This window comes from Alnus glutinosa, chromosome 12, assembly GCF_958979055.1.
Source record: "Alnus glutinosa chromosome 12, dhAlnGlut1.1, whole genome shotgun sequence".
NCBI lineage: Eukaryota > Viridiplantae > Streptophyta > Magnoliopsida > Fagales > Betulaceae > Alnus > Alnus glutinosa.
This window is the reverse complement of record NC_084897.1, coordinates 24,461,835-24,488,414: the sequence shown is the minus strand read 5'-3', so window position 1 is coordinate 24,488,414 and position 26,580 is coordinate 24,461,835. Positions and strand designations below refer to the sequence as shown.

The 26,580-nt window shown below is 37.3% G+C and overlaps 3 protein-coding genes across 4 annotated transcripts; all 3 read right to left on the bottom strand.

Annotated features, from left to right (window-relative positions):
• Nucleotides 1-719: 719 nt before the first annotated feature.
• LOC133851313 (probable glycosyltransferase At5g03795) lies at nucleotides 720-7,105 on the bottom strand. The gene is made up of 5 exons (XM_062287662.1): nucleotides 6,549-7,105; nucleotides 5,207-5,493; nucleotides 3,578-3,810; nucleotides 1,455-1,612; nucleotides 720-1,007 (listed from the first exon to the last, which is right to left on the bottom strand). The coding sequence occupies exons 1-5, from the start codon at nucleotides 7,035-7,037 to the stop codon at nucleotides 906-908; spliced, it is 1,269 nt and encodes a 422-aa protein (XP_062143646.1). The 5' UTR covers nucleotides 7,038-7,105; the 3' UTR covers nucleotides 720-905.
• A 723-nt stretch (nucleotides 7,106-7,828) lies between these two features.
• LOC133851314 (uncharacterized) lies at nucleotides 7,829-10,838 on the bottom strand. Its single transcript, XM_062287663.1, has 4 exons — nucleotides 10,461-10,838; nucleotides 9,715-10,012; nucleotides 9,005-9,055; nucleotides 7,829-8,374 (listed from the first exon to the last, which is right to left on the bottom strand). Exons 1-4 carry the CDS (start codon nucleotides 10,736-10,738, stop codon nucleotides 7,991-7,993), a joined length of 1,011 nt encoding a protein of 336 aa, XP_062143647.1. The 5' UTR covers nucleotides 10,739-10,838; the 3' UTR covers nucleotides 7,829-7,990.
• A 400-nt stretch (nucleotides 10,839-11,238) lies between these two features.
• LOC133851332 (uncharacterized) lies at nucleotides 11,239-25,399 on the bottom strand. 2 transcript variants are annotated; one of them, XM_062287693.1, is made up of 22 exons: nucleotides 25,383-25,399; nucleotides 25,168-25,266; nucleotides 23,786-23,886; nucleotides 22,290-22,850; nucleotides 21,591-21,685; nucleotides 21,378-21,452; nucleotides 21,124-21,285; nucleotides 20,963-21,041; nucleotides 20,698-20,852; nucleotides 20,395-20,458; nucleotides 19,604-19,683; nucleotides 18,438-18,503; nucleotides 17,522-17,572; nucleotides 17,238-17,389; nucleotides 16,885-16,975; nucleotides 16,619-16,699; nucleotides 13,935-14,012; nucleotides 13,762-13,797; nucleotides 13,630-13,673; nucleotides 13,117-13,195; nucleotides 12,630-12,720; nucleotides 11,239-12,513 (listed from the first exon to the last, which is right to left on the bottom strand). In XM_062287693.1, exons 4-22 carry the CDS (start codon nucleotides 22,780-22,782, stop codon nucleotides 11,324-11,326), a joined length of 3,162 nt encoding a protein of 1,053 aa, XP_062143677.1. In that variant the 5' UTR covers nucleotides 22,783-22,850; nucleotides 23,786-23,886; nucleotides 25,168-25,266; nucleotides 25,383-25,399; the 3' UTR covers nucleotides 11,239-11,323. The 2 variants fall into 2 exon arrangements, with proteins under 2 accessions (XP_062143677.1, XP_062143678.1); XM_062287694.1 differs by having other exon boundaries at nucleotides 17,241-17,389.
• Between the last annotated feature and the right edge of the window lie 1,181 nt (nucleotides 25,400-26,580).

Sequence of the window (26,580 nt, the reverse complement as noted above, 5' to 3'; positions counted from 1 at the left end):
GCTCCAAGTTTAGTGGCATGCATGCACACATCCTAGAGTAGGCGGATCTCCGGCCAGGAGCCGTAAAGCAACATTAAATTTACTTCTAGTTTTTTAATCCGTCACTACTTCCTAAACTCAACTATGGCAGTACTATTTCTGTGCAGATGATCTTATGATCATTCGAGCTGCCATTCGCATTGGTTCCTCTCCTCAGGTTCACCAGCAGTGAAGCCAAGGTGGGTCACCGCAAGAACCCAATACTAGTAAGATTTTGCAATTCATAGAAAACTTTTTGGTAATTACATGGTGCATGGCATTCTCTTTTGGTGCTTCCACCACATGTAGGTAAGTCTTTTGTCTCATGGCTACTGTTCTGTTGCTTAATTGGGATCAACCTATATTTCTTGAGTAAGACTTTGATCGGATGGATAATGAGTAACCAGATGCCGAAGACCGGATTGATCCTCATAGGAGTACTAACTTTTCTAACAATGATGCTTTACGTATCCTTGTTGACATACTCGACACTGAAAAGAGAGAAATCTGCTGCAAGCAGCTCCACTGACTTGGCAGTGGATCCAGGGACGAGAGGGTTACAGAGAACCAATGAGCTTGAGTCGGATCATATTATCCTTGCATAAAAACTTTTCCGGCTCTTTACCCTAAAATCTACAAAAGAATCCTAGTTTACAAGGCTTTCTGAATATCAGATTGAAGAAAATAAAATACCAAGAACAAAAGTAATAGTGGGAACCGGATTTTAAAGAACAAATAATGACCCTCTGCCTCTGGGAACTTGTAACTTTACTTCCCTTCATCATAAGTTAATTAGGGAAGATGAGAGAACTGTATAAGACGATTTACAAGCTGATGGGTTACTAGCCAGTAAATGTACAAGAAGTAGATTTGTTTAAATAAACAAATCAATATTTGATGCCATGGTGGCGCAGCCAAAGTTCATACATGATCATATGGAATGCATCATATTTGATGGGTGGCGAGTTCCATTGGAAATGCTTCTGAACCTGATAAAAAAAAAAACAATTCACATCAATTGTAGTTTACATTTTATTTGTTGAATAATTGAGAACATCAAAATAAGACTTAGTATTGGGCACAGCAGTAAGTTTTTCAGAACAAGTCTTCTTTCTTTCTTTTTTATTTATAAGTAATTCATATTATTGGAAAGCACAAAAGAGCACAGCTCAAGTACACAAGAAGTATACAATAGAGAGGTAAGTAACCTGCAAATATCATTAAAAATGTAAAGGAGGCCTAAGTAATAATAGAGACCCCCAATTAAGGACTTTTTAGTATAAGTCTTCAGCTATGGAAGTTGAAGCCCTATAGACAAAATAGACACATTCATACACCAAGACAATATATATATAAAGGGTTGGAGTAGATTGATCATATGAAAAATGAAAAGTAAATAAATCAAATACACTATCTAAAATTTTCAAGTTGACTACCTTAACCAAACTCTTATGGAGTGCAACAAACTCAGCATCAGGTATGTCCTTGAGAATTTGTTTGAGCTGGTACACATCATTCTCCTTAAGCACAACGGCAAATTTATGCCAATCAAGAATGTCATTGAATGGCAGGTCGTAATAATTCGATAATATCACTGCAAGAGATCAAAATAAAGAACTTAGGGTTGGCAAGAAATACTTAGAACGGAAATCTAAACAAGATACGTGAAAGTCCCCAAGCAAAAAAACCCAAACAGAAAACTGAGACAGGAAACTGCACTTTAATTCCTTAAATTAATAAGGTTAACTTCTAAGATACCCCCACAGGCTCTTGACATTGTTCACACAGTATCTTTTAAGTAATTTTGCAACTAGACACCAATGGTAATCTATTAGCCAAAAACAGCAGGGAGTTGTTTAGGAGTACTAATCAATCAGGTTTGAAGTCTACCTCATCAAACTGGGTGGTACTCCAATTATTCATGTGCAATTACAAGGACTTCCTCACTTGAATGTGTACTGGAATGTAGTCCAAGTATTTATAGTACTATTTTTTTCAATACAAACTCCAACAGATATCCATTCAACTCTCTACTTCTTTTTTTTTTTTGATAAGTAAATTCAACTCTCTACTTTTTAAAAATATTCTCTCTCTCTCTCTCTCTCTCTGTGTCTGTGTGTGTCTCCCCCCCCCCAAAAAAACCAGACCACTGCAAATCAGCAACCAACCAAGCAAATCAGACCAGACCAAGCAAAAACACCACAAAACAACTGGCCATTCCACCGAAATCACCAACCCAACCAACCGAGAATCAATTAACCAGAAATAGTCCCGCCATATACGAGCTCCACTTTGCCGTACCCATCACCGGCGCCATCTTCAACACCATAAACGTCCGTCTTGAGCTTTACCCAGTTCATATTTCGAGTTAAATTTTCAAGCTTTGGGGTCTTGGTGGTGTTTGGCGCAATGGGTTGGAGATATAATGCAAAGTTGGGGTTGATTGGCACCGTTATGTTCATATGGGTTGCCCCTGCATAGATCACTCAAGTTAGGACGCATCACCACTCTCTTTTTGGTTGAATCTGATGCTTAGATTGTGATTTCTCTTTCTGCCATGGTCGTGTGGGTATGTAGTCTGATAGGTTGATGGGTTTTTGGATTTCTGTGGTGAAGGGACAGATTTGTTGAGCATTTTCGTTGTTGATTTTGGGTGTTGGATCTGTGACAATGAGGAAGGAAGAAGAAGAGGAAAGAGGCAAGAGGAGGAAGGAGGCAAAAGACGTGGTGGTTTGGGGGAGGACAAGAAGCTTTGTTGAGGGAGAGAGAGAGGGTGAGAGAAAAATAAAAAACCTTCAAAGTGCCATAGTGAAATGTTCACTGTAGCAAAAACTCTATCTTGAAGCATCTGTTTGAGACGACAAATGGCTCATAATAGCTAAATTTAGCAATTATGAACCCTTTGAAGCATCTGCCGGAGATGTTCTAACAAGTTAATTTGTAGAGCTAGATGAGAATGCTCTTAGAATGCTATTTACATCATTCCAGAAAGCTGACCATTTAGTGGTTCACCTTTCGTTACCATAAAAGGGGCATTCTCATTACCATAAATTTCCTATGCATTCCATTGAACCCAGGCCTAATTACAGGATTAACGGGGCAGCTCCTGTTATGGTCCAAAAGCAGAAACCTTGACTGCCATATACCTGGGGTTATCCAGGTGTATTATGGAGATTACCAGGTAGGTTTCAGAAGTTGCTTAAGACAAGTAAAAATCAAAATAATTGCAACCTGAATCTCACACAAAGGTAAATTATCTCATACTCTAAGCAACATAGGCAAAATGCCAAAGAGATATTATTTTGTTAAGGTCTTCTGTTTTCAGTTTATTAGGCCAGAGTATTAGTGAGAATAAAGAGCATAATTTGGGACAGCCAACTGGTCTTTAATTCATCTCTGTTTACCCAGTCATCCAGGCATATGGTTCCAACATCCATATTTTCCATTCATTAATGAGAGGAAATGGAAGAAAGACCATCAGTACCTCTCTCATACAAACAACCAAGAAGCATTGAAATCTTTTTTTTTTTTTGATAAGTAAGAAGCATTGAAATCTTACCAGGAACACATCCATAATGGATTGAATCAGCTATGCGAGCACTGTTGACCTGGGAACCACCAGGGCATATGCAGAATTTAGTCCTATAAAACCTCTTTTGATATAGGAGTGGTCCCATAGCCCTATTTATTCTGTTGTTTGAAATATCAAGTTCTGTGTCATTCTCCCAAACTCGTGCTAGTATAACTCTAATTTTAGAGTTCCGATGTCCAGCCCAAAAACCAAGTGTTGTCCTGCAAAGCATGTTTGTTATGTTTATGAGCAACGAACTGCCTTGCTGAGTTCTATAAGTGAATAAAATAAATAAATAAATAATATTTGGCTGCCCATGTAAGGCATGTCTTAACCTATAGCAAGATGACAACTCTCAGCAAGCAATAAGACAACGCCATGAGACACTCTTATGAAAGGAAAACAATGTAGTATTCAAGATGAGGACGGGGTGCCTATTGGAATTTTCTCTTTTCCTGATAACTCTAGTTTGTATAAAGAAATAGATATGGTTGATAATAACCTCAAAAGCTTAAAAAATAAAAAAATAAAAAAATTACTACAAAGGACAGCTAGGGATGCAATCTTACCATCACGATGAAAAATCACATTGAAGAAAATTAAAAAAACAAATGCAGGTCTCGGCAGAATTTGATGGGGCTAAAGGAATGTGAAATAGCATTACACAGAGATGCTCGAAAACATTATTGAACATGTCTAGGTTGGAAAGTTGACTCTATTTAGATCAATTGAACTGAGCTTCTGAATTATGCTTCAGACATTGGATAGACAGCTTCCCAATTGCTATTTAATTTTATGAATAGTCCATCTCAGCTCTTAGCTGCTAGAGAAAAAAAAGAGAAGATGCCTTCTGCTATCTCTAACTTCAAGAGACATTCACATATATAAAGTGACCACACTTAATGAGTTGAACCCAGGACCAAAGACTTCCAAATTAAGAAAGGGAAGGAGTACTCAAAGCTACTCCAGCTGGTGTCCAAACTGAAATAGGTTCAAGTTTCACATATTTCCGATAAGCTCTACAAATTAATCCACTTTCAGAGTAACAAAAGTTTCTATGCAAGTTAAAAAAGTTTTTGAAGAAAGTGAACATAATTTTAACCAGTACATACATTTAGACAAGTACTGTGGTTAAATTTTAATACCATTTTCACCACTGATTATTGCGTAGGCTCCTTTACCAATATACTCTGACGTTTATCAGTAATTTTTACAGTGTACCGAATTTTCTTTGCAGTTTTTGCTGAACCTTATTCAGATAAGTGAACCTTTATATCTTCCTCACTCATTTGGTTCTAGTGTATCATGATACACAAAACAAAGCAGTAACCACACCGCGTCTGTAATAACAATCAGATGGCTGTTTGAATTCCAGGAGAATATTTAAAACTGGAGGGAGACAGAAATTTCCAATTTGCGTACCATTTTTCCAATATGGACTTTTTTAAGAAATAACATGTTTACATTTTAAGGAATAGCTCAGAAAAAAGGAGTAACGAATAAATAAAGCTGGGAAAAAAACCCACAAAATGGGCATGTGTCATCTACTTGTAAGCTAGTCAACACGTGAAAGTATGCTAATAAGGTAAATAAAAAAAATTCACATCCAAATTTTACCTATTTTCAAGATCATTTCCTCCAGCTGGAAGAGCAAATGGCTGCAATACTTGAGGAAGAGCAACATCTTTGTGTGGAATGAATCCAACATCATAGCTTGGGGAGCACACAACCCGAATTGAATTCTTTACCAGTAGTTCAACTCCTTCGGTTGCCCTAACACCAACATCATGACAAGTGACAAAAAAATGATCCGCACCCAAGGTCCGATTCCAGTAAGGATATTTGGAGATTAAGCTTTGCACATAATTCTGGACAATTATGGTCATATTCTCATAAGAAGTTCCCTGCACACAATCATGCAAGCATCACATATCAGTGTAGAAGAGATCCAATTCTAGGTAAGAGGGAAGTGTCAATCAGACCCAACCACAACGCAAATCAGATGTGTGTGTGCGTGCATGCATGTGTTTGTTGTATTAGTTGTATATATCTTGAATATGACCATCATCTGACACATTCAGCAATAGTTCCGAGTGCATAGAGTTGCACATGCTGCCATAATTAGCAAGGCAGAACCTTCCATCACATCGAAGTTCTAACCATCCAAATTTGCAATCATTGCAGCAGTGTGTTCTTCAAATGAACTCAAAATATTTTTTTGATAAGTAAAATGAACTCAAAATATTACAAATAATACAAAAGAAAAACAATGAGCAACTGTAAGAAGAGGGCTGACGCCCTGTGTTTGATATTTTAAGTTAACATTCACTCATTTTTTATCTTGACGTGAACATCAAGGCAGGTTAGTTATAGTCTATAGCATTCACTTAAAAAATTAGCAATATCAAACCAAAAAATTTAATGTGCAAGATCTTTCCATAATTGAGGAAACAGAACTCTCCACCTGCATGATTCAGATCTCTACTACATGCTTATGACGCATAATGTCTCTGGGGCCGTTGCCCTAACTTCAACTGCATTGTATATGAACTTTTCCATTTTCATAGGCTATACCTATTCAACTTATAACATCAAGTTATTAATTGGAGAACCCTTATACAACACCTAGCATGGATTCTTCATAGATGCCTAGAAACGCCAATGAACATTCAGACTTCACATAGATTCTCCATGAAGTTTCGCATCTCTGCATACATTCTATACGCTAACATAGAAAATCTAGTAAAAAAAAGAAGAAAAAAAAAAAAAAACATTTTCCCTTCATCTACAACGTAATTCACACAATGTAAATTTCGATCTCAATCGAGTGGAAGCTATCCCCCTAACAATGAAAATCGTAAAAATTCACAAATCCCACTTCTTCAATTTTCTCAGCAACCACACACAGCATTAATTGCACAAATTCCTCAAAAAAATGCAAAAATCCGGAGACCCGTACCTTGCCCCGCATCTTGTGGCAGGAGATCGGGATGAAGAAGAGGTGAGCCCGGTTGGGATCGTCGGTGCGGAAGCGACTCTCGCGAATGTTCTGGAAGAAGTAGCCCTCGCTGGCGTACTTCCCGGTGAGCTTCCTTGGCGTCTGGTAGAACGTGTTGGGATCGCCGTCGGGGTATATGTACACCTTGAATCTCCGCTCCATCTCGGCATAGTTCAAGCGGAAAACGCTCGGCGAATGGTAAATATCCGAGAACTCCTCCTCGTCCACGCCGTCGCTCACCGCTTGTTGACACGCTTTGTCATTGTCAATAAGCAGTTTAGCAACGGAGACCTGAGGGGTGGGGGAGGAAGAGAGAGGGGAGTTGAGGGAGAAGTAAGTGAAGGACAGGAGGGTTAGGATGGCGAGGGTGAGGAGGGAGCTTTGGAGAGAGCACATGGGCCCAGAATGCGAGGATGAGGACGCCGGCTGGGGTGGCTTCCCCGCTGACATTGCTTCGCCGTGGAGCTGGGCTGAGATTCAGTAGAAGGCGAAGGAGTGTACGGTACTACTCTGTTTTAGATTTACTCAAGGGGCGGTTTATTTTTTATTTTTATTTTATTTTATTTTTTCAGAATAATGTTATTTAATATAAATGATATACTACTGCTGTTCTACTGAGATTAAAAGTTAACACTTTTTTATTTTTTTCCAATCAAAAAAAAAAAAAATTTACAAAATTTAATATTCAATTTACTCACACCATCAAATTATATAATAGTCATCTAAATAAACTCACACCTTTTTATAAGAAAGATAACAAAAGAAAAATTACGGTGTCATCCTTATTTTAAATACTTTTTAAATATTATTTTTTAAAATTTAAATTCTATTCAGATTTTATCTAAAAAATTTTAATTTTGTTTAAATCATTCAAATATAATTTTAAAAAATAAATTCTCTCAATATTTGTAATTTTTTTAATATTTTTTTAAAAAAATTGCATACTCAAAACGGGTTCTAAACATTTCGTTAAAATCTCTTGTTTCTCTTATTCTTCGAAATACTATAAGCCTCAAGAGTAAAGGGAAAAAATAAATAAATAAATAAATTTTATAAATAAAAAAAAATTATTCAAAAAAGAAAAAGAAAAAAAGCAGTGGCAGTACAACTACAATCAACAATTGTGGTATTCTATTAGTCTCCGGGCACTGGGCCAGCAAGTATATGCTATGTCAGTAATTAATTCAAAGCATCTCAAAACCTTCCAACGAAATAATATTATATCATTCAATTTTTCTACATAGAATTTGTAATTACAAGCTCAAATCTGTCGGTGTTAACAAATACAAAGAAAAGTCTCTGTAGACTTCATTAAATTCTCAGCAAAGGACCTTTTCTTTGTGGCAGCTCAAAATTCAAAAGGGTAATGCGTGTTAGAGGCCATGATTAGTTAGTTCTAGTTCTTAAGCTGAAAGCATATACATGAGAATCCCACCTGCAACTGAGACATTCAGAGACTCAAACTCTCCGGCCATCGGAATGCTCACAAGCTCACCTACCTGTCGAGATTTCTCGGACAGGCCACTCCCTTCACTACCCAATACCAAGCACAATGGAAAATCTACTAAAGAATCTGCTAGCCCTTGAGAAAGCTGAGACACTGCCTTTGATTCTCCTGTACTCTCTGGATGGCCAGCTAGTGCCTTCATTTGAAATTCATTTATAAGGGCCTCAAGATGAATCCAACTGCCAGACACTATAGGGAGTTGAAAGGAGGCACCCCGGCTAGCTCGAAGAGCTTTCTCATTAAATGGATCACAACAGCCAGGAAGAAGAAAAGCACCACCCTGTTGGACAATGGCCCCAATATTAGGAATCCTTTTGAAATATAGATGAAGAACAAATAGTTCATGCTAGGCAAGAAAATGCAAGAAAACAGTTCCATTAAACAGTGAAGTTATAGAAAGGGAGTTCTAAGGACTGTAAGGCTCATCGTTGATCCTGCTTCAAGGACAGGTGGGATATCTTATTGAAGAATGAAAAGACTGTTGAATTGCAATAAGTGTAACCCTTAAACTGTTACTGCCTGTGACCATTATCACTGGGAAGTTTCAAGTTATTAAACCAATCAGGGTAAATGCATTCTATAGACAGCTAAAGGAAACTAGTGGTACTGACTTTTGTCCATTGGAAGGCATAAAGTACTCCATGTGAGCTAGGAGGATGATTAAAAAACTGTCTAGTTTAGGAACCAGTAAGTGGTCATCAAGTGACAACGCATAATAGTTGGGATTCAAAATGATTCGTTGATGATAGGAAGAAATATCTTTATATTAGCTTTTAACACAACGGAAGCGGATTTCAGATAATATATCTAAGGGGATCATCAGAAAAGCATCTACGTAATACATAAAAGAAGAAGGTTGTGGAAAAAAAAAATTAATAATAATAATTTGAAATTGCAAGTTATTCCTTACCCATCTAAAGGCCAAAGCTGATCTCAGTAACGTACCAAGGTTTCCCGGGTCCTGCAGTGAATAACAGTACTGAATTAGTGAAACAAATGTCCAGAAGGTTCCTGACTTCAATTGCCTACAAATATTACCTGGAAACCGAACAGCATCTCAGGAATCATCAATTAAGATGTCGTGTTTATTGAACAAAGCAGCACTAAGAAACCTTTATGGCATTCTATGCATTTAACCAATCAAAAGGAGGAGATGAAAGAGAGTTCAATTAATATATTTTGTTGCAACAATCCTCTTCAACCAAACATATTTCACGTTTCTGTCTTGCATATTATGTATGTATTTATGTAGGTGTCTTTCAACTCAGATGACAAACGAAATATCAGGTGCCTGAGTTGCAAGCCCAAAGCATCACACAAATTGTTGGCTTCATATGAATTTACCTAAAAGAAACTTGTGATAGAATTCCCCCTCCATGTCTTTTTTCTTATACTTTCTAAGAATACAGTTGTCTTACTTGGAAAATCTTCACTGAGCAGAAAACTAGAGCAGCATTCGCAATCACCCATTTTTTAGCAGTCTTAGAAACTAAACAAACAAGGGGTACATGGTATCATCTTTTTAAGCAAAGAAAAAATGCAATGCTAGAACAAGAGAAGAGAAACCGACCGACAGGATCCCAATTATAAGATCCACTTGGGATAAGTGGTGAGATTCACCTGGATCCCATCGAGGACTAGAATTCGATGTGGGGATGGGAACCATCTTTGACAATCTGCCTTTTCTTGATCATCATCTAGATTGAAGAAACTCGTAGGAATTCTCATCAGGGCAATAGCTTCAATAGATTCAATTGATTGCACGCCAGAAAGTTTTTTCATCACCATAGAGCTCACACGCACAATACGAACAGAGAGATCATCTATCCCTTCAGGAACCTCAGCTTTATCAAGTAGCAGTAAGCAATCCATTCCCAAAGTTTTCCCGTGCAACGACTCTTGAAACCCGTATATTTCCCTACAAATAAATAACATACCAAAGCTATATCAAACATAAAGATACATACTTTTCACATGTAGTTCTCTCTCCCATTCACTTAAATATCCTTACTACCAGATTTTTCGTTACACTGGACCTGAAATATCTACTACTATCAATTGTAGGAAACCAAAAGAACAAAAAAAACAACATTTAAAATTTCAATTGAGAAAGGGAAAGCGGGAATTCAATGTAGTCACTCGCATAAAACTCATTTGAATTTTCTAAACGATTCTTGAAAACCCAAAACAACAGAAACCTAAAATTGAATATTAATTTTCTCTCACTTTCCTACATATTCTCAGCAACCAAAACAGAGTAAGAAAAACAAAATAGCAGATACCCATTTGAATTTTGGGTTGCTTGATTGATAACAACGTACAACCCAGATAAATAGAAATCAAAGAGAGAAGGATTAGCATGACACCTTATAGGAGTAGCACCCACAACGAGAGCTGAACCTTGGGAGTGGCGATAAGAAGAGCTGTGGCGCAGCTTGAGGCAGTGCTTCACAAATGGGTTTGAAGTGCTGGTAATGGATTTCACATGAGAAGGTAGAGGGAGTTGCACATCCGTGGAATCCTCACCTGGCCTCTTTTCAAAATGGGTTTGTGTTTGAGAGATTGAAAACGTGGACTGTGAGCTTGAAACTTTGAGTTTTGGAGGATAAGAAATTGGCCCCCACGACGTGTACGCACATTGCATTCTTGCCACTCTTCTGGAGTAGAGAGTAGGCTATAGAGTTTTTCTATTTATAATTCAGAAACTCCCCTAACCATAATACTAATGCATGCCCCCACCCATATTGGCAAACCAAAAAATGGTCATTAGGAGTGCAGAAAATTTTGTTTTCTTGTGATTCCATGGTCCTTGCTTGTGCTTGTAATGGTATATTCCACAAGCCCCAGTTACAATAATTTCTATTAATTTTCGGGTACAACATGGTATAATGGGCAGTGATCTTTTTGTTGAATACGTATTGATCATTTTTTTTAATTTTTTTTAATTATTGTTTGTTAGAGACCCTGTTGAATGTGCTTGACGAAGCGTGCAGCAAACCACTAGCTTGCGTTAAGCTCATTGCTGATTGCTCCAAGAAACTAAGCCATAGTCATTAGTCATCCAGTTTTCTTTCTAATTGGCTTCATCTCCTACTACTTTTTCCCTGGGCAACTCAAAGAGCGGGGGAAAAAATGTGTACTGCATAAGAGAAAATAAACTTATTTGCATTATGAGATTATTTTGTTTACAAGGATCCTAAAATGGAACACAAATGTATTGCCTAATATCCTATATCCTCTGAGATGTCGGCAAAGTCAGCGATGCTCCTTGGCTTGGAAACTCATCCATTGAAATTATGGGGTTCTGAGAATACATCCTCTGTGATGCTGGAGGCATATATAACCTCTCAGACGTCAAAGGCATACCGGAATTCCTATGAACTATTGGAGGCATATACATTCTTTCGGAAGTTGGAGGAACATGAGCATCAGCCCGTTGGGAAGCCGGAACCATGTTGTCATTCCTTTGAGATGTTGCAGGCATGTATATCCTCTCCGAAGTTGGATGTAAAGCAATATCAGTCCTCTGAGATGTCGAACCCATATGGTCATTCAGGTGAGATGTGGCAGGCATGTATAACCTCTCAGAAGTTGGAAACATGGTGGTGTTATTCCTTTGAAATGTTTGACCCATACTGTCATTCAAGTGAGATGCAGCCAGCATGTATACCCGGTCCGAAGTTGGATGCACGGTAGTGTCAATCCTATGAGGTGTTGGAGCCATACTGTCCTTCCTAAGAGATATTGGACCCATACTGTCTAGTGCATGAGATGTAGGAATATATACCCTTTCAGAAGATAACGCCATTGCTGCATCAGCTCTTTGAGATGCGGGGGATGTGATGCCATTCCTCTGAGATGTAGGCGCATGAATCCTCTCAGAGGTTGGTGGAATAGTTTCAGTCCTTTGAGATACTGGGAGTTGAGTTTCATTCCACTGAGCCTGTGGTATATACATCCTCTCAGATGACTGGGGTGTCGATATCGATATTCCTTGGTTTGGGACGTCCCTCTCTGTTGCTGGAGGCATGGCCACTGACATATCACGGTTTGATAATTCCCTCTCAGATATTGGAGGCAAGACCGTGGACACTTCCTGGCATTGTAAATCCCTATCAGCTGTTGGAGACACAGATGACACTCCTGTGTTTGATAAATCTGCCTCAGATGTTGGAGGGATGGACAGCGATACTTCATGGGTTGGTGAATCACTCTCAGATGCTGAAGGCATGGCTGGTGACATTCTTTGGCTAGGTGAATCTCTCTCAGAAGTTGCAGGCAATGCTGAAGACACTCCGCGGCTTGTCGTATCTGTCTCAGATGATGGAGGTGCAGCTCGCGACACTACTAGGCTTGGTAAATCCTTCCACTGTTGTGCCACTGTTTTAATCTGGGTGTAAAATTGCATACCAGCCTTCCCTGCAATTCAGAATCAACAGAAAGTGAGGAGATGAAGAAGGCATGTAAATGCATTGAAAAATCATTGAATCACCCTATTTCTTGAGTGTTAAGAGAGAGAATCAGGCACATTATACCGCAAAAATTGAGATCCCCAGCAAAAGACGGCTTTGATCCATTGGATGAGGAAAATGGTAATGGAACTGGAATAGGAACATTGACCCCAACCTGAGTCATATTTGAATTCTTGTCAGAAAATGACATGCATGTCAAAATTATAGATAAATGGTCTCAAAGAAGAGTAAGCAACCATATGGCACTATCTTTGGATGCTCATAAGCTCTCCCACTATCCCATTGTGTGGGACACCAACAAGATTTAAGCATAAAATTCAACGCAACATTTACTAATAAAATGGCATCCTCAACTCTGAATAACACGTCAGTTAATTCCTTTTTGCTTCAAGTTTTGTACATCTAGCCCATAGATGGATGGACCCCTGCATTTAGTAAGGGTTGGCTTAAATTGAGCAAGGCAGTCTGGGAGATCCAACGGCCAGGACAAATGGCACCACTTTTTATAGAAGTGGTTGGTACCTATATGCCGTATAATTGGTTGGCTTACCAGCGCAGCCTCAACTTCATTCTGGAACTTCCTCGCAGCAATGCCAGATGTTGTGAATATGGACACTCCATTTCCATGCCTGTGGAATCAGGAAGATAAGAATATGTAACAGTGCCAATATCTCCAAAATTTTTTGAAATGTTAAAGGAGTACTTCAGATAGCATTTCAACACATAAAGAAAATATCTCTGCATAAACTTTGCACTGTTCCTACATACGCAACTTAACTCTGTACTGCTCCTATATGCTTAAATAATTAGTATAGTTCATACATTTCTAAACACAACCATATTTCGAGAGACAATTCAACCCATGGTTTAAATGAAAAAGAACTATTCCTTCCCACAGTTTGCAACACTTACTGTATATATAATAAAAATAATAAGTTTCCATGGTGTGCCTCATATATAATTCAGGCAAGAAAAAGGACAAGGGAAGAAATATATATGAAATGCAATGTTCCCACTGTCGGTTTAAAACTAAAATGCTTATATTACAAACAAGATACAGTACCTATTTCTGTTCACAATGGTTATGGCCTCTTCTAGGCTATCAGCCTGTTTGTCATCAAACAAGAAATATTTTGTTAACCAATTTCCAGCATATATTACGAACAAAAAAGAGAGAAACCTAAGCAAGTAATACCTGCATACAGAGGAGAACTGGTCCAAAAATTTCTTCCTGCTCAACACAAGATACAGTGCTGTCAAGTATATGCCAATGTCTTTGGTTCAACTCTTCTTCCACTGAGAATCATAATTATCCAAATCCATTCATTCGGAAAACATAAGAAGAACTGCAAGCAAGAAAAGAAATACCTTGTAGCACTCCATGTTGGTTGTAACATCACATAAGATGGTAGGACCAACAAAATTCCCCCTCTCATATCCTGGAACCTACAAAGTTCGGTTCAGGAAATTCAGGAGAATGTTTCTGGGAGGGAAGCTCCCACAATATTTAAAGAATAAACCAAAAAAACAAAAAAAAACAAAAAAAGGCCTCAGCAAGTGAAGTGCAGCTCCAACAACATTATGCGTCAAAGAGAATAGTAAACAGAAAGAACTTGCCCGGTAAGAGAAAAACTGAAAACATATCATAAAGTACAGAATTCATGTCACAAGCGACATTAAGATGGAGACAGCAGAAGTAGCACTTAAGTGAAATCAATCAGCAGAAGCAATGTTACAAGGAAAATAGGGCAGCTTCCTTAAAATGGCTATTCCATACAAGTCTGGAAAAGCTATTGATTCCCGCACCATACGTTATGCCAAAACTCAACTTTAGAGTCATCACCTACCACAAATATTTTTTTTATAAGTAATCAGCAAATATCATTAAAAGCGTAAAGCCGATCCTAAGTACACATGAAGTATACAAGAGGAAGCACCTAACTAGAAGGAGCAAAAAAAATAAGGAAATCACTATAACTAATAGTTAAAGGAAAAACAAAGGCAGCTGTCCAAAGATACAAAGTTTTGAAGAAAAATGACTTAAATTTCCTCCAAATTCCTCTCACAGTCCTCAAAACATTTGTCACTCATTTCCCTCCATAAACACCATAAAAGGCACATAGGCACCATCTTCCACACAGCAGCACTCCGCGTACTGTCGGTAGTCCACCAACAAGCATACAAGTCAACTGCACATCTAGGCATAACCCACTACAGATATAGTATGGCTAAAAACCTCCCCACAACCCCTCCTGATAATTTTCTAAAGGCCCAACCCATGGACCTCATTAGAACACCACCCTCCCTGAGTACTGTCATATTTAGAGTCAACAACCAACCTCTAAAAGGCCTCTCTCTCATGAGAATGGCGCCAAAGCCACTTTCCTAAAGGAGCTCGGTTGAACGCAAGCAAATTCCGAATCCTCAACCCTGCTTTTGGGATCGAAGTACACACCTTCGTCCAACTAACCAAGTAATACTTGAACTCTTCACCCATGCCACCCTATAAAAAATCTCGCTGCAACTTCTCTAAAGCGATTGGCAACACCAACCAGGAGGAGAAAGACATGAAGTAGGTAAGCAAATTAGATAAAGTGCTTTCAATCAAAGCAACTTTCCTACCCTTCGACAAGTACATAATTTTCCAACCAGCCAAACGGCTCTATCTTCTCAATGATGTCATCCCAAATAGATTTGGCCTTAAATGAAGCTCACAACGGAAGACCAAGGTATTTCATAGGCAAAAAGGATACCCTGCAACCAAAAAGACTAGTTAGGCCTTCAACATTGATGACATTGCCAACTGGGACCAACTCTGATTTAGCCAGGTCAATCCTCAAACCCAAAACCGCTTCAAAGCATAAAAATAAACAAGCAAGTTGCAGATAATCTGGATTTTCCTCGCTAAACATCAAGGTGTCATCCGCAAATAAAAGATGAGAAATATTTTGCCCCCACTAAATATCAAGGTGCCTAAATAGACTAATCATAATTACAACTCCTCGTAATCTCCTATATCCCAAATCAACCTAATACACGTCCAATGTGGAACTTAGCATATACCTGCACAATACCCTTACTCAAATCCCTAATGACTTTGTCAAGAGCATCACATTGGACTGCAATGCTCCCAATCCACATGGTGTTATCAAGTTCACCTTGCTACCATTTGTCACGATTCCAGAATGTGCTATCAACATCTACAACACATCCCTCATAAGGAGTAATCACAATTGAAGCTTCTCACACCGGTTTATATAACCCAGATTGACCTTATACATATATGATGTAGGACAGCACATAGCCACTTAACATTCTTCATAATCCAAATCTACAAAATCATCAGAGTCGTTTGCCATGATGGGATACCACAAAAACATGTTAATTCTCACCTTAAACACTGTCTAATTAAAAACATGCTGATAATTATAATAATGATGTCAAACAGCCCAAAAGAAGATCCAATCAAAAGTCAAAGCATCAATGAAAGTTCATTAAAAAAGAAAGTAATGCAATCAAAATGGCTCCTTGCCAAGTGAAAATCTTCAAAATGACTACTTTACATGCATATTCATGTACTAAATCGTGAGAATAGTAGTAACTTATAATTTGGATGACTATCAAAACCAACATTCTTAGTCCAGCATCTAATCAAAATTACAATCACCAATTTCTCTATATTGGAACAAAACTCCATCATGCGCAAGGGCTAGAGTGAACAACTGTTAAACTTGCAGCATTTTCCTTATTTAATAACTTTCAGACAAAGTAAGTTGAACTCACAAAAACCATATGACTGTAAGCACAAGCAAATCTCACGGGATATGTTATTGAGTTTTAGCAGTAGACTGAAACTGAAATATGTAGAAACATTGTCTCCAAGATGCTACATTTCTTTCAAAATCCAATAGAGCAGATTTAATGAAAGATGTTTCATGCAAGCAGAGTAAAGCTATATTCAAAGGGGGGAGGAGGTGTAAAATAGGATTTCGTACAGCAAAAGCTAACTTTTCTTGGAACAGCATTTTTTTACAAAAAAAAAAAATGCATACCACCATATGTCTCCCATCAAGCAGCACTCTAGCACCACTTTCAACATCATTCTGTACTAATCTGCCTATCCGATCCTTTGCCTGTAAATTTAATAATCCATCAAGAATTTAATAATCATTCGTACATAATTTCAGACAAATGCAGTATGCACGAGCAACCAGCTAGGGCACCAAGAGGGTTATGTTTTCATTAAAACAAAACTCACAACATATAATCTTTTCATGTTGCAGATGAATTAGCAAAATTTCCGGGGCTATGTTTGCACCTCTTTAGTAATAACTGGACCAAGGTCCGCATGGGGGTCTGTTCCTGCATTTACTTTAAGTTCTTTGGCACGCTCAACAAGTTCTTCTTCCCTGGAAAGATCAATAGCCATCAATCTTGGAAGACAGGGATAGCCAAACACTATGAAGTGGGTTGGAGATTTGGAAGAGATCCATGGAAACTATTACAATTTCATAAATGAAGAAATTGATTCATCTAGAGCTACAAGTAGTTGACTACCTAGGTCTGAAAATTCATGTCGGTTCTTTAGCAAAGCAAACATCCAAAACGAGCTTAAAATTTGGAAATGCCCAAAACTATAATAGAAAAGTTAAGGTATTTGAATCATAATACCACGGCACTGAACCTCCAATGAAAATAGCGGTGTTGAGAGCCATGCCCCTCTGTCCTGCAGCACCAAAGCCAGCAGCCACAAGAGCATTCAAAGTAGCATCCATGCTAGCGTCAGGCATAATGATTGCATGATTTTTGCCTCCTATATTGGACTAAGAAGTTAACACAATAATCAGTTAGGTAGCCAGATATATATTTAGTTTTCAACTGGGTCTAACCACAACAGAAAGGCCCTCTAAGAGAGAGAGAGAGAGAGAGGTTGGAGAGTGGAGAAGAGCATTCACCTGAACACGTTTCCCTCTAGCAGCAGCCCTAGCATATATGTGCATTCCAGACTGAAGAACAGGTGAACAAGTGAATAAAAAAAAATTAAATTTAAAAAAAAAAAAAAAAAAAAAAAAAAAAAAAAAAAACTGTAAAAACATGAATTTGAGTCTAATTAAACATATGACAATTAAAACTAAAACGTGGAGAGTAACTTAAAAAATACTCTCATCTAACATATCTCAGTAGAATAGTTTCTGGGGGCATATAGGAATTTGGCAAAGAGCATAGAGAGTTACAATTCTGGATCCTTATCATTCAATTTTATGAGCTTTTATTTGTTTAATGATCTAAACTTCCTGTCCGCTATAAAAGCAATCAAACTCTTCAGCTTAAAAGGAAAATTACATTGAAATTGCTAGAAGGATATAATTAACAGTAAACATAAACTTTCACCAAACAAAATGCAATAGAACCCCCAAAATTCAAAATATGCAAATGGTTGAGTATGTAGAATATGTCTGTATTGGAACAAACAACTCTTCAACTGAGGACTCTTCTAAAGATGTAGAGTTAGTTTGTGATTCTAAAGATATAGAGTTAGATAAGACTTAGATCTCTTCTATCTAGAGTTAGTTTGTGATAGAGTTAGATAAGAGTTAGATCTCTTCTATCTTATCAGAAGAGTGAAGTGTTTAATTTATACTACTTTAGTCTCTAGAGTACACGGTTGTGTGGTACAGTCCTAGTTGATGTATACTTGTATTTCTCAGATTGTTCTATATATATTCAAGCTACTGCACTACAGAGAGGCAGGCAGCATTATACAAAATATCTTTAAATCGTATAGTCTGGACTTTAAGTATTTTCAGGCATTGCATATGCATGTATGTGTATATGTATGAATGAAGCACCGAAATCTGATGACCAACTTACTGTATTCGAACCGAAGAACGATACTGCCTTTATATCATCATCATCACATATATGATTAACAATATCCTGCTCAAATTGATTTCCAAAACAATTATGTGTCAGAGATAAATTAATGATGACCTAAACTGGAACTTCAAATTGTAATTAGGTATCACAGACATCGAAACGGAAAAGGGTAGAAAGGAGAAGGTAAGGAATATAACAATGTTTTCCAAAGTGGGATGCCAACGGGGAATCTTCATGATCAACTCCCCTATCCCAACTCCTTAGTAAACGACCAACCCCTTCACAAAATTGGCACAATTCTTAACCAGGAGGTCAGAGTAGAAAAAAATGCAGGGGATGGTGGTCAACATTGGTTATGTAAGTATACTATTTTAATGCCATATTCTCAACATTATATCAATGTTTTAGACACAGAAAATACAATTATGTGGTAAGAGAAGGGAGGTTTTACACATCAAGCATGCAGGAAAGGATAAATCACTTTGTATATGGGCAGAAATTTCTCCTTTGAGAGCCTAAGCCATGTTTCCCAAAGTGGAACATAGGACAAACAATTCAATGGTTACATGTGAACAATATGACCCGTTTATATGCATAGTCTACTGTTTCAATAAATTGATAACAATTTACTTGCAGATCCTGTTGCTTTTAACAAGAAGAAAAGATAGGAAGTCCCACATCAAACATGCACTTCGAGGAAAGCATTATATAAGGTACGACTATCATTGTAAGTGTGATGTGTGAACTGGCCACTATAGCCTATCCTAAAAAAATCATTCACATAATGCCCCTCATTCCTAAAGCCAATATTTGAAGGCAGACATACATTGCAAATTTATGTTGTCAGCACGCATCCGCAAGGGCTGCCCCTTCAGAATTACCATGACTAACCCCACCCTAGCCACCCCAGACGGATGTGAGGTGGGTATGATAACGCTTTTGACTTTGCCATCCCTGATTTAGAGACAAGGGCATTGATATATCTAACTAAAAGGATGTGTTAAAACCAACAATACATCTATTTTTTTTTTAAAATGACCATGTGAATGATAAAGAATATGGGGTGGAGGGCCATGGGTTCAATATTCTTGGGTGTATGAGTTGTATTTTCCTGTAAAAAAAATGCTAAATAGAAGAGTTTTAAAAGAAGAAAAGCTTACGTGAGTGCCATGAACAATATTCAAGACACCATCAGGCAAACCAGCCTCGATTGCTAATGCTGCAAGTATCATTGCAGCCCCTGAAACAAATAAAATTAGCCACATTAACAACAAGAATATAGAACATTCCATCAGTAACAAGATAACATGGAACAAAAAAATGAAATTTTATTTAACAATAATGCAGGACCAATTAACTATACAATACCAGACACCAATCCCTAGAGAAATTATTACCTGAAATGCACTTCGCAGGAATCATTAATACATGATTAACTAATACACATAATTTAAAAGCTAATCAAGTTTCAATTTGTGCTTTTTCCCCCCACTAGACTTGGTGAGAACTTCCGCTTATCCCAACTCCACTGCACTGCTATACCAGTTAACAAAGGCCTACAAGCAGTTTCATTGTCTACAGACATATGTAGACATGTAGGCATACTTACAAGTAAAACTGTAAATAGCTCAATCACTTATAGAAAACAGGATATCAGAAACACTAAAGTGGCTCAGCCAACCCTACAGCCTTCCTACATGACTTAGCACATATTGGCCTGAGAACAAAACCTACACTTAACCACCTACTAATGTAAAATCCAAACAACACAAGTGCTCACATAGCCTATAGCAACTATCAACCCTATTAGAAACAAGTTACCAGGTCCATTTGCAAAATCAATGAACCTTTTTCAAATAAAGGTTATCACATCCTAAAATCTTTAATGATTACAAGAGAATCCAACCAAGAATATAGAAAAAAAAGCAATACTAAATGGGTTGGCAATCACCTGGGTTTTTTTCACATGGCTTAAGAACAAAGGTATTGCCACATGTAACAGCAATCGGGAACATCTGCGAAATCATTCATTACTTTAGAAGATTAGTTTTCTCTCTCATTTCTTTTTTCAGAATACGCAAACAAGAGCATCCCTAGTATAAAACGCAGCATAGAGTGCATGCACAAAAGTTTGATATTATGAAGAAACAAGCATATCACTGTTGTTTAAAAAAATACATGCCAAATAAGTCAAAGACAAAATGGAAAATACAAATAAACAGATAAAAGAACCTGGGAAGAATTACAGACATACCCACAGGGGAATCATTGCAGGGAAGTTAAAGGGGCATATCCCAGCACAAACACCAAGCGGTTCTCTTATGCAGTATGTATCAATTCCATTAGATGCATTAGGGACAAACTCCCCCATTTGCAAAGCTGCAATTCCACAAGCATGTTCGACCACCTCTACAAGGAAAACATAAAGGAAATGAGGCAACGAGCTCAATCTTGACAATATGGAATAAGAACTTAAATAATGATGAAAGAAACTAGAAGACTCTAATGCAAAGACTAACCTAAACCACGGAGCACATCACCTTGGGCACCCTTCAACGTCTTACCCTGTTCTATTGTAATATTCATGGCAAGTTTATCCTGAAGATATGACATGGTGTGTTGCCCAAATTAAAATTCACCATTCAAAAAGCGTAATATAAGAATGAAATTGAAAACTTACAATATCTCTGTGGATGAGCTCCTGAAGCTTAAACATTATACGTTGACGAGTGGTGACGGGTGTGTTTTTCCATGAAGGAAATGCTTGCTTTGCTGCAGCAACTGCAGATTTTAACTCTCCAAAGGTAGTTAAGGGAACTTGAGAAACAACCTCTTGTGTTGCCTAGAAACATAAGGTATTAAAATACAATTCATAGAAACAACTCTATCAATAAGAAAATAAAAGGTTTGACCATGGAAGTGTTTTGAGCTTACAGGATTTAAAACATCAATCAGTGAACACCCTTGTGAATCCACGAATTTTCCTCCAATAAAATTAGGAACCTTCAGCTACATTTAAATTTAAGATAAGTTGAAATCTCAGATACTTTCAATAAAAAAACAGAGAATGAGAAACAACATAACTAGAACTCAGATCCATGTGGAAACTCATCTGTATCACCATTTTCCTTTAACCTCAAAACTTACCGGCTGGTTGTTGTTTTGCTTTGACCCCCCAGGTGGAGTAGAATTTGTGTCCACAATAATAGACCTGTTAGGCCTCCAGGACTTGAAACTTTTCTCTGCAAAACAACATTATTTTTTTTATTAATAAAATTTTATACAACTACCGAATTTACAAGATTATAAAGGAGGGAGCAAAAGAAAAAATCATGGTCAATTTGTCACTTTTTGTCCGATCAAACATTTTACTGGAACCATACAAATGCCCACTTTCAAGCCTACTAGTCATTGCTAAGGCACATGCTTGCTAAGTAGTCACAGACTTCAACTCTCAGCCTTGCTTAGTCATCAATATCGGTTACTCAAATTCTTTCTGACCAAAAATCAGCAAACAGCCTGGTATCTATAATTAATGTGGGCATTCAAAAAAAGATATACATATAGCCAACCATAATTAATTGTTCTTGCTTCATTGGCAAGAGATTAGTCCCTTCAATTATCTAAAATTATTTCTATTTAACTGCCAAGCACTGCACATGGATCCCCCAACACTGATCATCAACAAAGAGCCAAATAGTGAAGGGGTCAGATTAGAGCACCACTTTTCCAACATGAGGCCATGATGCAGAGCCTACTATTCTATATAACACAATGCCTACCAATATACAAATCACAGTCACCGCATGACCTATTAGATTTAAAAAGCTTGAGAAAAAGTCTGACCAGATATATTTCCTTGACGGATCTTAGCTTTGAGATTGTACAAATGTCTTGGTGTTGACTGCAGCTCCGGATTACTTTGCTTGAGAGCCTTGAGCACTTGGCGAGGTTTTATACCAGCGTCTGTCATGAATTTGATTTTCCTGACTTCTTCCTCAGTGAAACGACGACTATAAGGATGTTCTGACATGTCTCTTAACGGCTCATGGTTGTGTTCCCCATTCTTTATGGTCAGCACCCAGACATCGTCTTCTTTTTTACCAATGGCTTCAAAAGGACAATTTATAAGGCGTGAACTAGCTTTCCTTTTGCGTTTACTTTCATCAATCTTACGTCTATTACGATAAACACCTCCTCTATCACAACCAAGGATGACTCTTCTGTCCTTCCTAGACTTCTTGATAGTAACCACGTATCCTTGATTAGCTCCAAAGTCGCGGACATGTTTAATAAGGTCTTCACGATCTTCAAAAGTTCCAGCTGCTGGCGGAAGCATCTTTCTCTGCCCTGTAACTTCTATTTGACTTCGAGTTTCCTTCACTGGTGGAAGAAAGAAGGAAAAACCTATATGGAAAAACATAGAAGTTATTAGATGACTTAAAATAGAAACAAAAACTTCTTTTTCTCTTTTGATAAGTAGCCTTGTATCAAAAGCACAAGCCCGGATGCAACCCAAGTGCATGGGACGTATCCAACCCCTTTGCCAGAAAAGGAAAAATAAAGGAAAAGGAAAGAAACTGACTCCAATGGATTAGACTTCACAAGAAATCTAAAGATAACAAATTATGGGCGTCAAGACCATTTATACATAAACTAAAGGCCCGGAATTTTCTTTATACATCAGGATCTTCCAAATAACCCATATAGAATTTTATTATTATTATTATTATTTTTTACTACTTTTGCAATAAAATATAAATAAGCAAACAATCCCTACACATAAAGACAAGAAACTTCATTTGTAAAATCAAAGTGAATCATGTCTATATTGTCAAAAGTAAAACAATGTAAGACACGTTCCATTTTTTTTTCCTTCTTTTTTTGATAATTAAGCCAACAACCCATTGACTCCCAAATAGCTATATAAAACTTTGTTCCTCCTTTTTTATAAGGAAGCAAACATTCTACACACAAACTCATGAAAAATTTCATTTGCAAAATCAAAGTTAATCATGTCTGTGATAAAAGGTAAAACAAGGTGAAACAATTATCCAATTTTCAAACTCTAATATTAGGTTGCAATCACTACTTAATTAGTATACTTGGCAGCTTGATTCTTCAATTAATATATTTAGATGGTGATCAAGCCACGAATGGTAAACAAAGGCCTAGGTTTCCACTTCTCAAAAAGGTCAATAAAAAAGATACATCTCAAAGTCATAAACATTGACTCGCATCATCATTTTAAGAAACCTCCACATTCCTCAAAATGGTATCCCCTTCATTAGCAAAAGTCTATATATGAGTCAACCCCAAACAAGTAGCGCTTAGTAGATTACCTGAAAGTCACAGCTCAATAGTTCTGATCCAAACTCAGCAACCTGCAAGCAGCTGTCGTAGCCATTTTGTTTCATTTTTCTCTACGTTTGAAAAGTAAACTCTGCACCGAAATGCAATTTCAATTGTTATGGTTGCATATATTATATAAGTAAAAAAGTTTCTTCTCACATCGGTAATCATTTAAAATGTTAGTGGTGCAAGGCATATCTATAAAAAAATAATTGTAAATTTGGAAGGAATTGTATGTTATTAAGGATAAGTTCCAATACTAACACGAAGTGTTGCATAGAAAACTTCCCAATACCTGAATGCAAGGACACAGCTAAAAGTGGTGCCGTCATGAATTTGCTAATGTGAAGCACGCGATTTTTTAAGTAAAAAAGGTTAATTATTGTCAACCATTTAGGACAGGTTCAACTCAGTGACAGAAACTTACCAAAAAAGCTCAAAAACTCAGTGATAGTAAGAAAGGGAGGGGGAGGTGTTGTATTGACAAGTTTCCAGAAGACAAGTTAGTGATAGTAAGAAAGACCCTAAATATCACGTAAAATACATACACAGAGGCATGCACCCACAAACGGTGGAAAATTCATGAAAAAGAAATATATATATAGAGAGAGAGAGAGAGAGATTTTGGCACTGCCCATCAATGCAGAGTAAGTATTAACTCTGCATCCAGAAGCTCTTAAACCAACTAAGAAGTTGCTGCTCCTACCCGCTCTCTACTACAACTACATGTTTCTAAACACGATTAGAAGAGCAAAAACAACTAAAATACCAAAATAATAAGAAACTGATATTTCTATCTACACTAATGCCCCGGGTGCATTTAGAATGTGTATCACCAAACATCAATAGCACCAGATATGAAACGAACAATCAACCATTTTAAATTATAAAGCATTCCTTTAACTTGACAAAAGCATGAGCATATCAATATGTTCTTGTGAGTCTCAACAGAAAGCAACTGCACCTACTGAATTTCGCACACTTAACAACTATAAGTGAAAAACAAACAAAAAAAAAAATATAGATGCGAGTGACTACTTCAAACTACTTGGTTTGCACTTGGCAATGTTTCTTAACCCATTTGGAATTTATAGTTTAACAATTTTGAGCTCCCCATTAATGTCATTCACGCGTATAACCAAGCAACCCGACTACCCGAGCATATGATGCTAGACTCAACTGTAAAATGAATCACCAATAGGAATACACAAAGGCCCCAACTAAACCAACGTGCATTTTAATCATGAAATCAACTCACAGCAAGTTATGAACATTCTCGAATACAACGATATCAAATGAACAAACAAAAAAAAAAAAATTGGGAATTCATTCCATGACCAAAAAAAAAAAGCTTGAAAATGGAAGCTTTTACCTGAAGAGAAATCCCACAAGAAAGCTCCTTCAGAAGTTTAAAATTGCACCTTCAGACCCTACGTTCCACCCCAACATAAAAACACCTAGAAAGTACAAACTAATAGAAGCATCAAACACAACTAATCAGAATAAAATTGAAAAAATAAAAAATAAAACAGAGATAAGAGAATGAAACAGATCAACTATGCTTCGATATAGCATATTGGAACATACCAAAAATGTAGCTCTATAAATTATTGTAAAATAAACACGATTTTCCAACAAACAAAAAAAATGACATGCCTTTTTGTTCATAACTGATAGCCTGTTTGGATGCTGAGAAAAGTAGACAAACAGAAAGAATTTCAAAGAAAGTGAGGGAAATTTTTTTTTTTGTTTTTTTTTGGGTTGATGATTTGGGTTTAGGGGTGGAAATGGATCGGGACGCCCACTAATTTTGATAAGCAGGGACGCCCTCGCTTGTTTCTTCTATGGAAGTGTTTGAGACTTTCAGATGCGGTCTGGACCACGTGTTGCGGAAGCGCGTGGCATTTTGAGGCTGTGAGCTACTGACATGTCGCAGGGTGGTTGGGGAGTGTGCCTTCACGCGCGTAGCTGAAAGCGTTGGGGAAATTTCCACTTTCGTGCTCGGTGCTCCAACAAGTGTGAATAGTAGTTTTGATATTTCGGTGCTTGTCCAGATCAGATGAGTGTCCCTTTTATCAAAAGGAAGGAGATATCCAGTGTTATGCATTTATCGTAAGCTACTGAGACTGGGTGACTTGTGAGATGAGGAGATCAAAAGTGGACTAGAATTTTCTTCACTAATAATCACTTTAATCAAAGTGATCAGAGTAGGTTTTTTTGTTTTTGTTTTTATAAATATGTGATCAGAGTAATTATTAGTCAAGATTCTTTCCATTTTCAAGTGAAATTAATCACATTTATTTTATAGTTTAAATTAAATTTTATAAATTTAATGGTATATTTATTGTCACACAATGAATATATTATCACCTCATTTTTAATTTTTAAATAATATAATACTATGTATAAACTCTAAATCTTAAAATAGATCATTTCCATTTTACTTTCTATTCCGATACCAATGTGGCCGATAGCGGAGCAACGTTGAGACCAGAGAGGAAAGTAGAGTGAGCTGGCCTTATAAACTTCTTTCTCTCTTCAAGAAATAGGCAATTTTAAAGAGATGTGCTGGATTAAGCTTGTAAGATTGTCTGTGTCTACCTCTTCCTCATACAAATATTTCCGATGTGTTGTAACTTCATCCCATTCCCCTTTCCCTCTGTAAATCAAAAAAAAAAAAAAACGTTGGGACCGGAGGGGCATGGACCTTCCAAAGTTTTCTGAAAACAAAATATTGACTTTTATGGAGAATGAGTAAATGGGCTAATGGCCCTTGCAAGTCTTC

Bases quoted from the DNA above. Each gene is read 5' to 3' on its own strand.
- LOC133851313 (XM_062287662.1), bottom strand. From the start codon at position 7,037: ATGTCAGCGGGGAAGCCACCCCAGCCGGCGTCCTCATCCTCGCATTCT. The intron at 1,613-3,577 runs GTAAGATTTCAA...GATCTCTTGCAG, and splicing joins CCATTATGGATGTGTTCCTG to TGATATTATCGAATTATTAC. The intron at 1,008-1,454 runs GTAGTCAACTTG...TTTTTTTATCAG, and splicing joins TCCATAAGAGTTTGGTTAAG to GTTCAGAAGCATTTCCAATG.
- LOC133851314 (XM_062287663.1), bottom strand. From the start codon at position 10,738: ATGCAATGTGCGTACACGTCGTGGGGGCCAATTTCTTATCCTCCAAAA. The intron at 10,013-10,460 runs GTGTCATGCTAA...ATTTATTTGTAG, and splicing joins GTGGGTGCTACTCCTATAAG to GGAAATATACGGGTTTCAAG. The intron at 9,056-9,714 runs GTGAATCTCACC...TATTCACTGCAG, and splicing joins TAGTCCTCGATGGGATCCAG to GACCCGGGAAACCTTGGTAC.
- LOC133851332 (XM_062287693.1), bottom strand. From the start codon at position 22,782: ATGCTTCCGCCAGCAGCTGGAACTTTTGAAGATCGTGAAGACCTTATT. The intron at 21,042-21,123 runs GTAAGTTTTCAA...TCATATCTTCAG, and splicing joins AGCTCATCCACAGAGATATT to GATAAACTTGCCATGAATAT. The intron at 13,196-13,629 runs GTACTGTATCTT...CTGATTCCACAG, and splicing joins ACCATTGTGAACAGAAATAG to GCATGGAAATGGAGTGTCCA.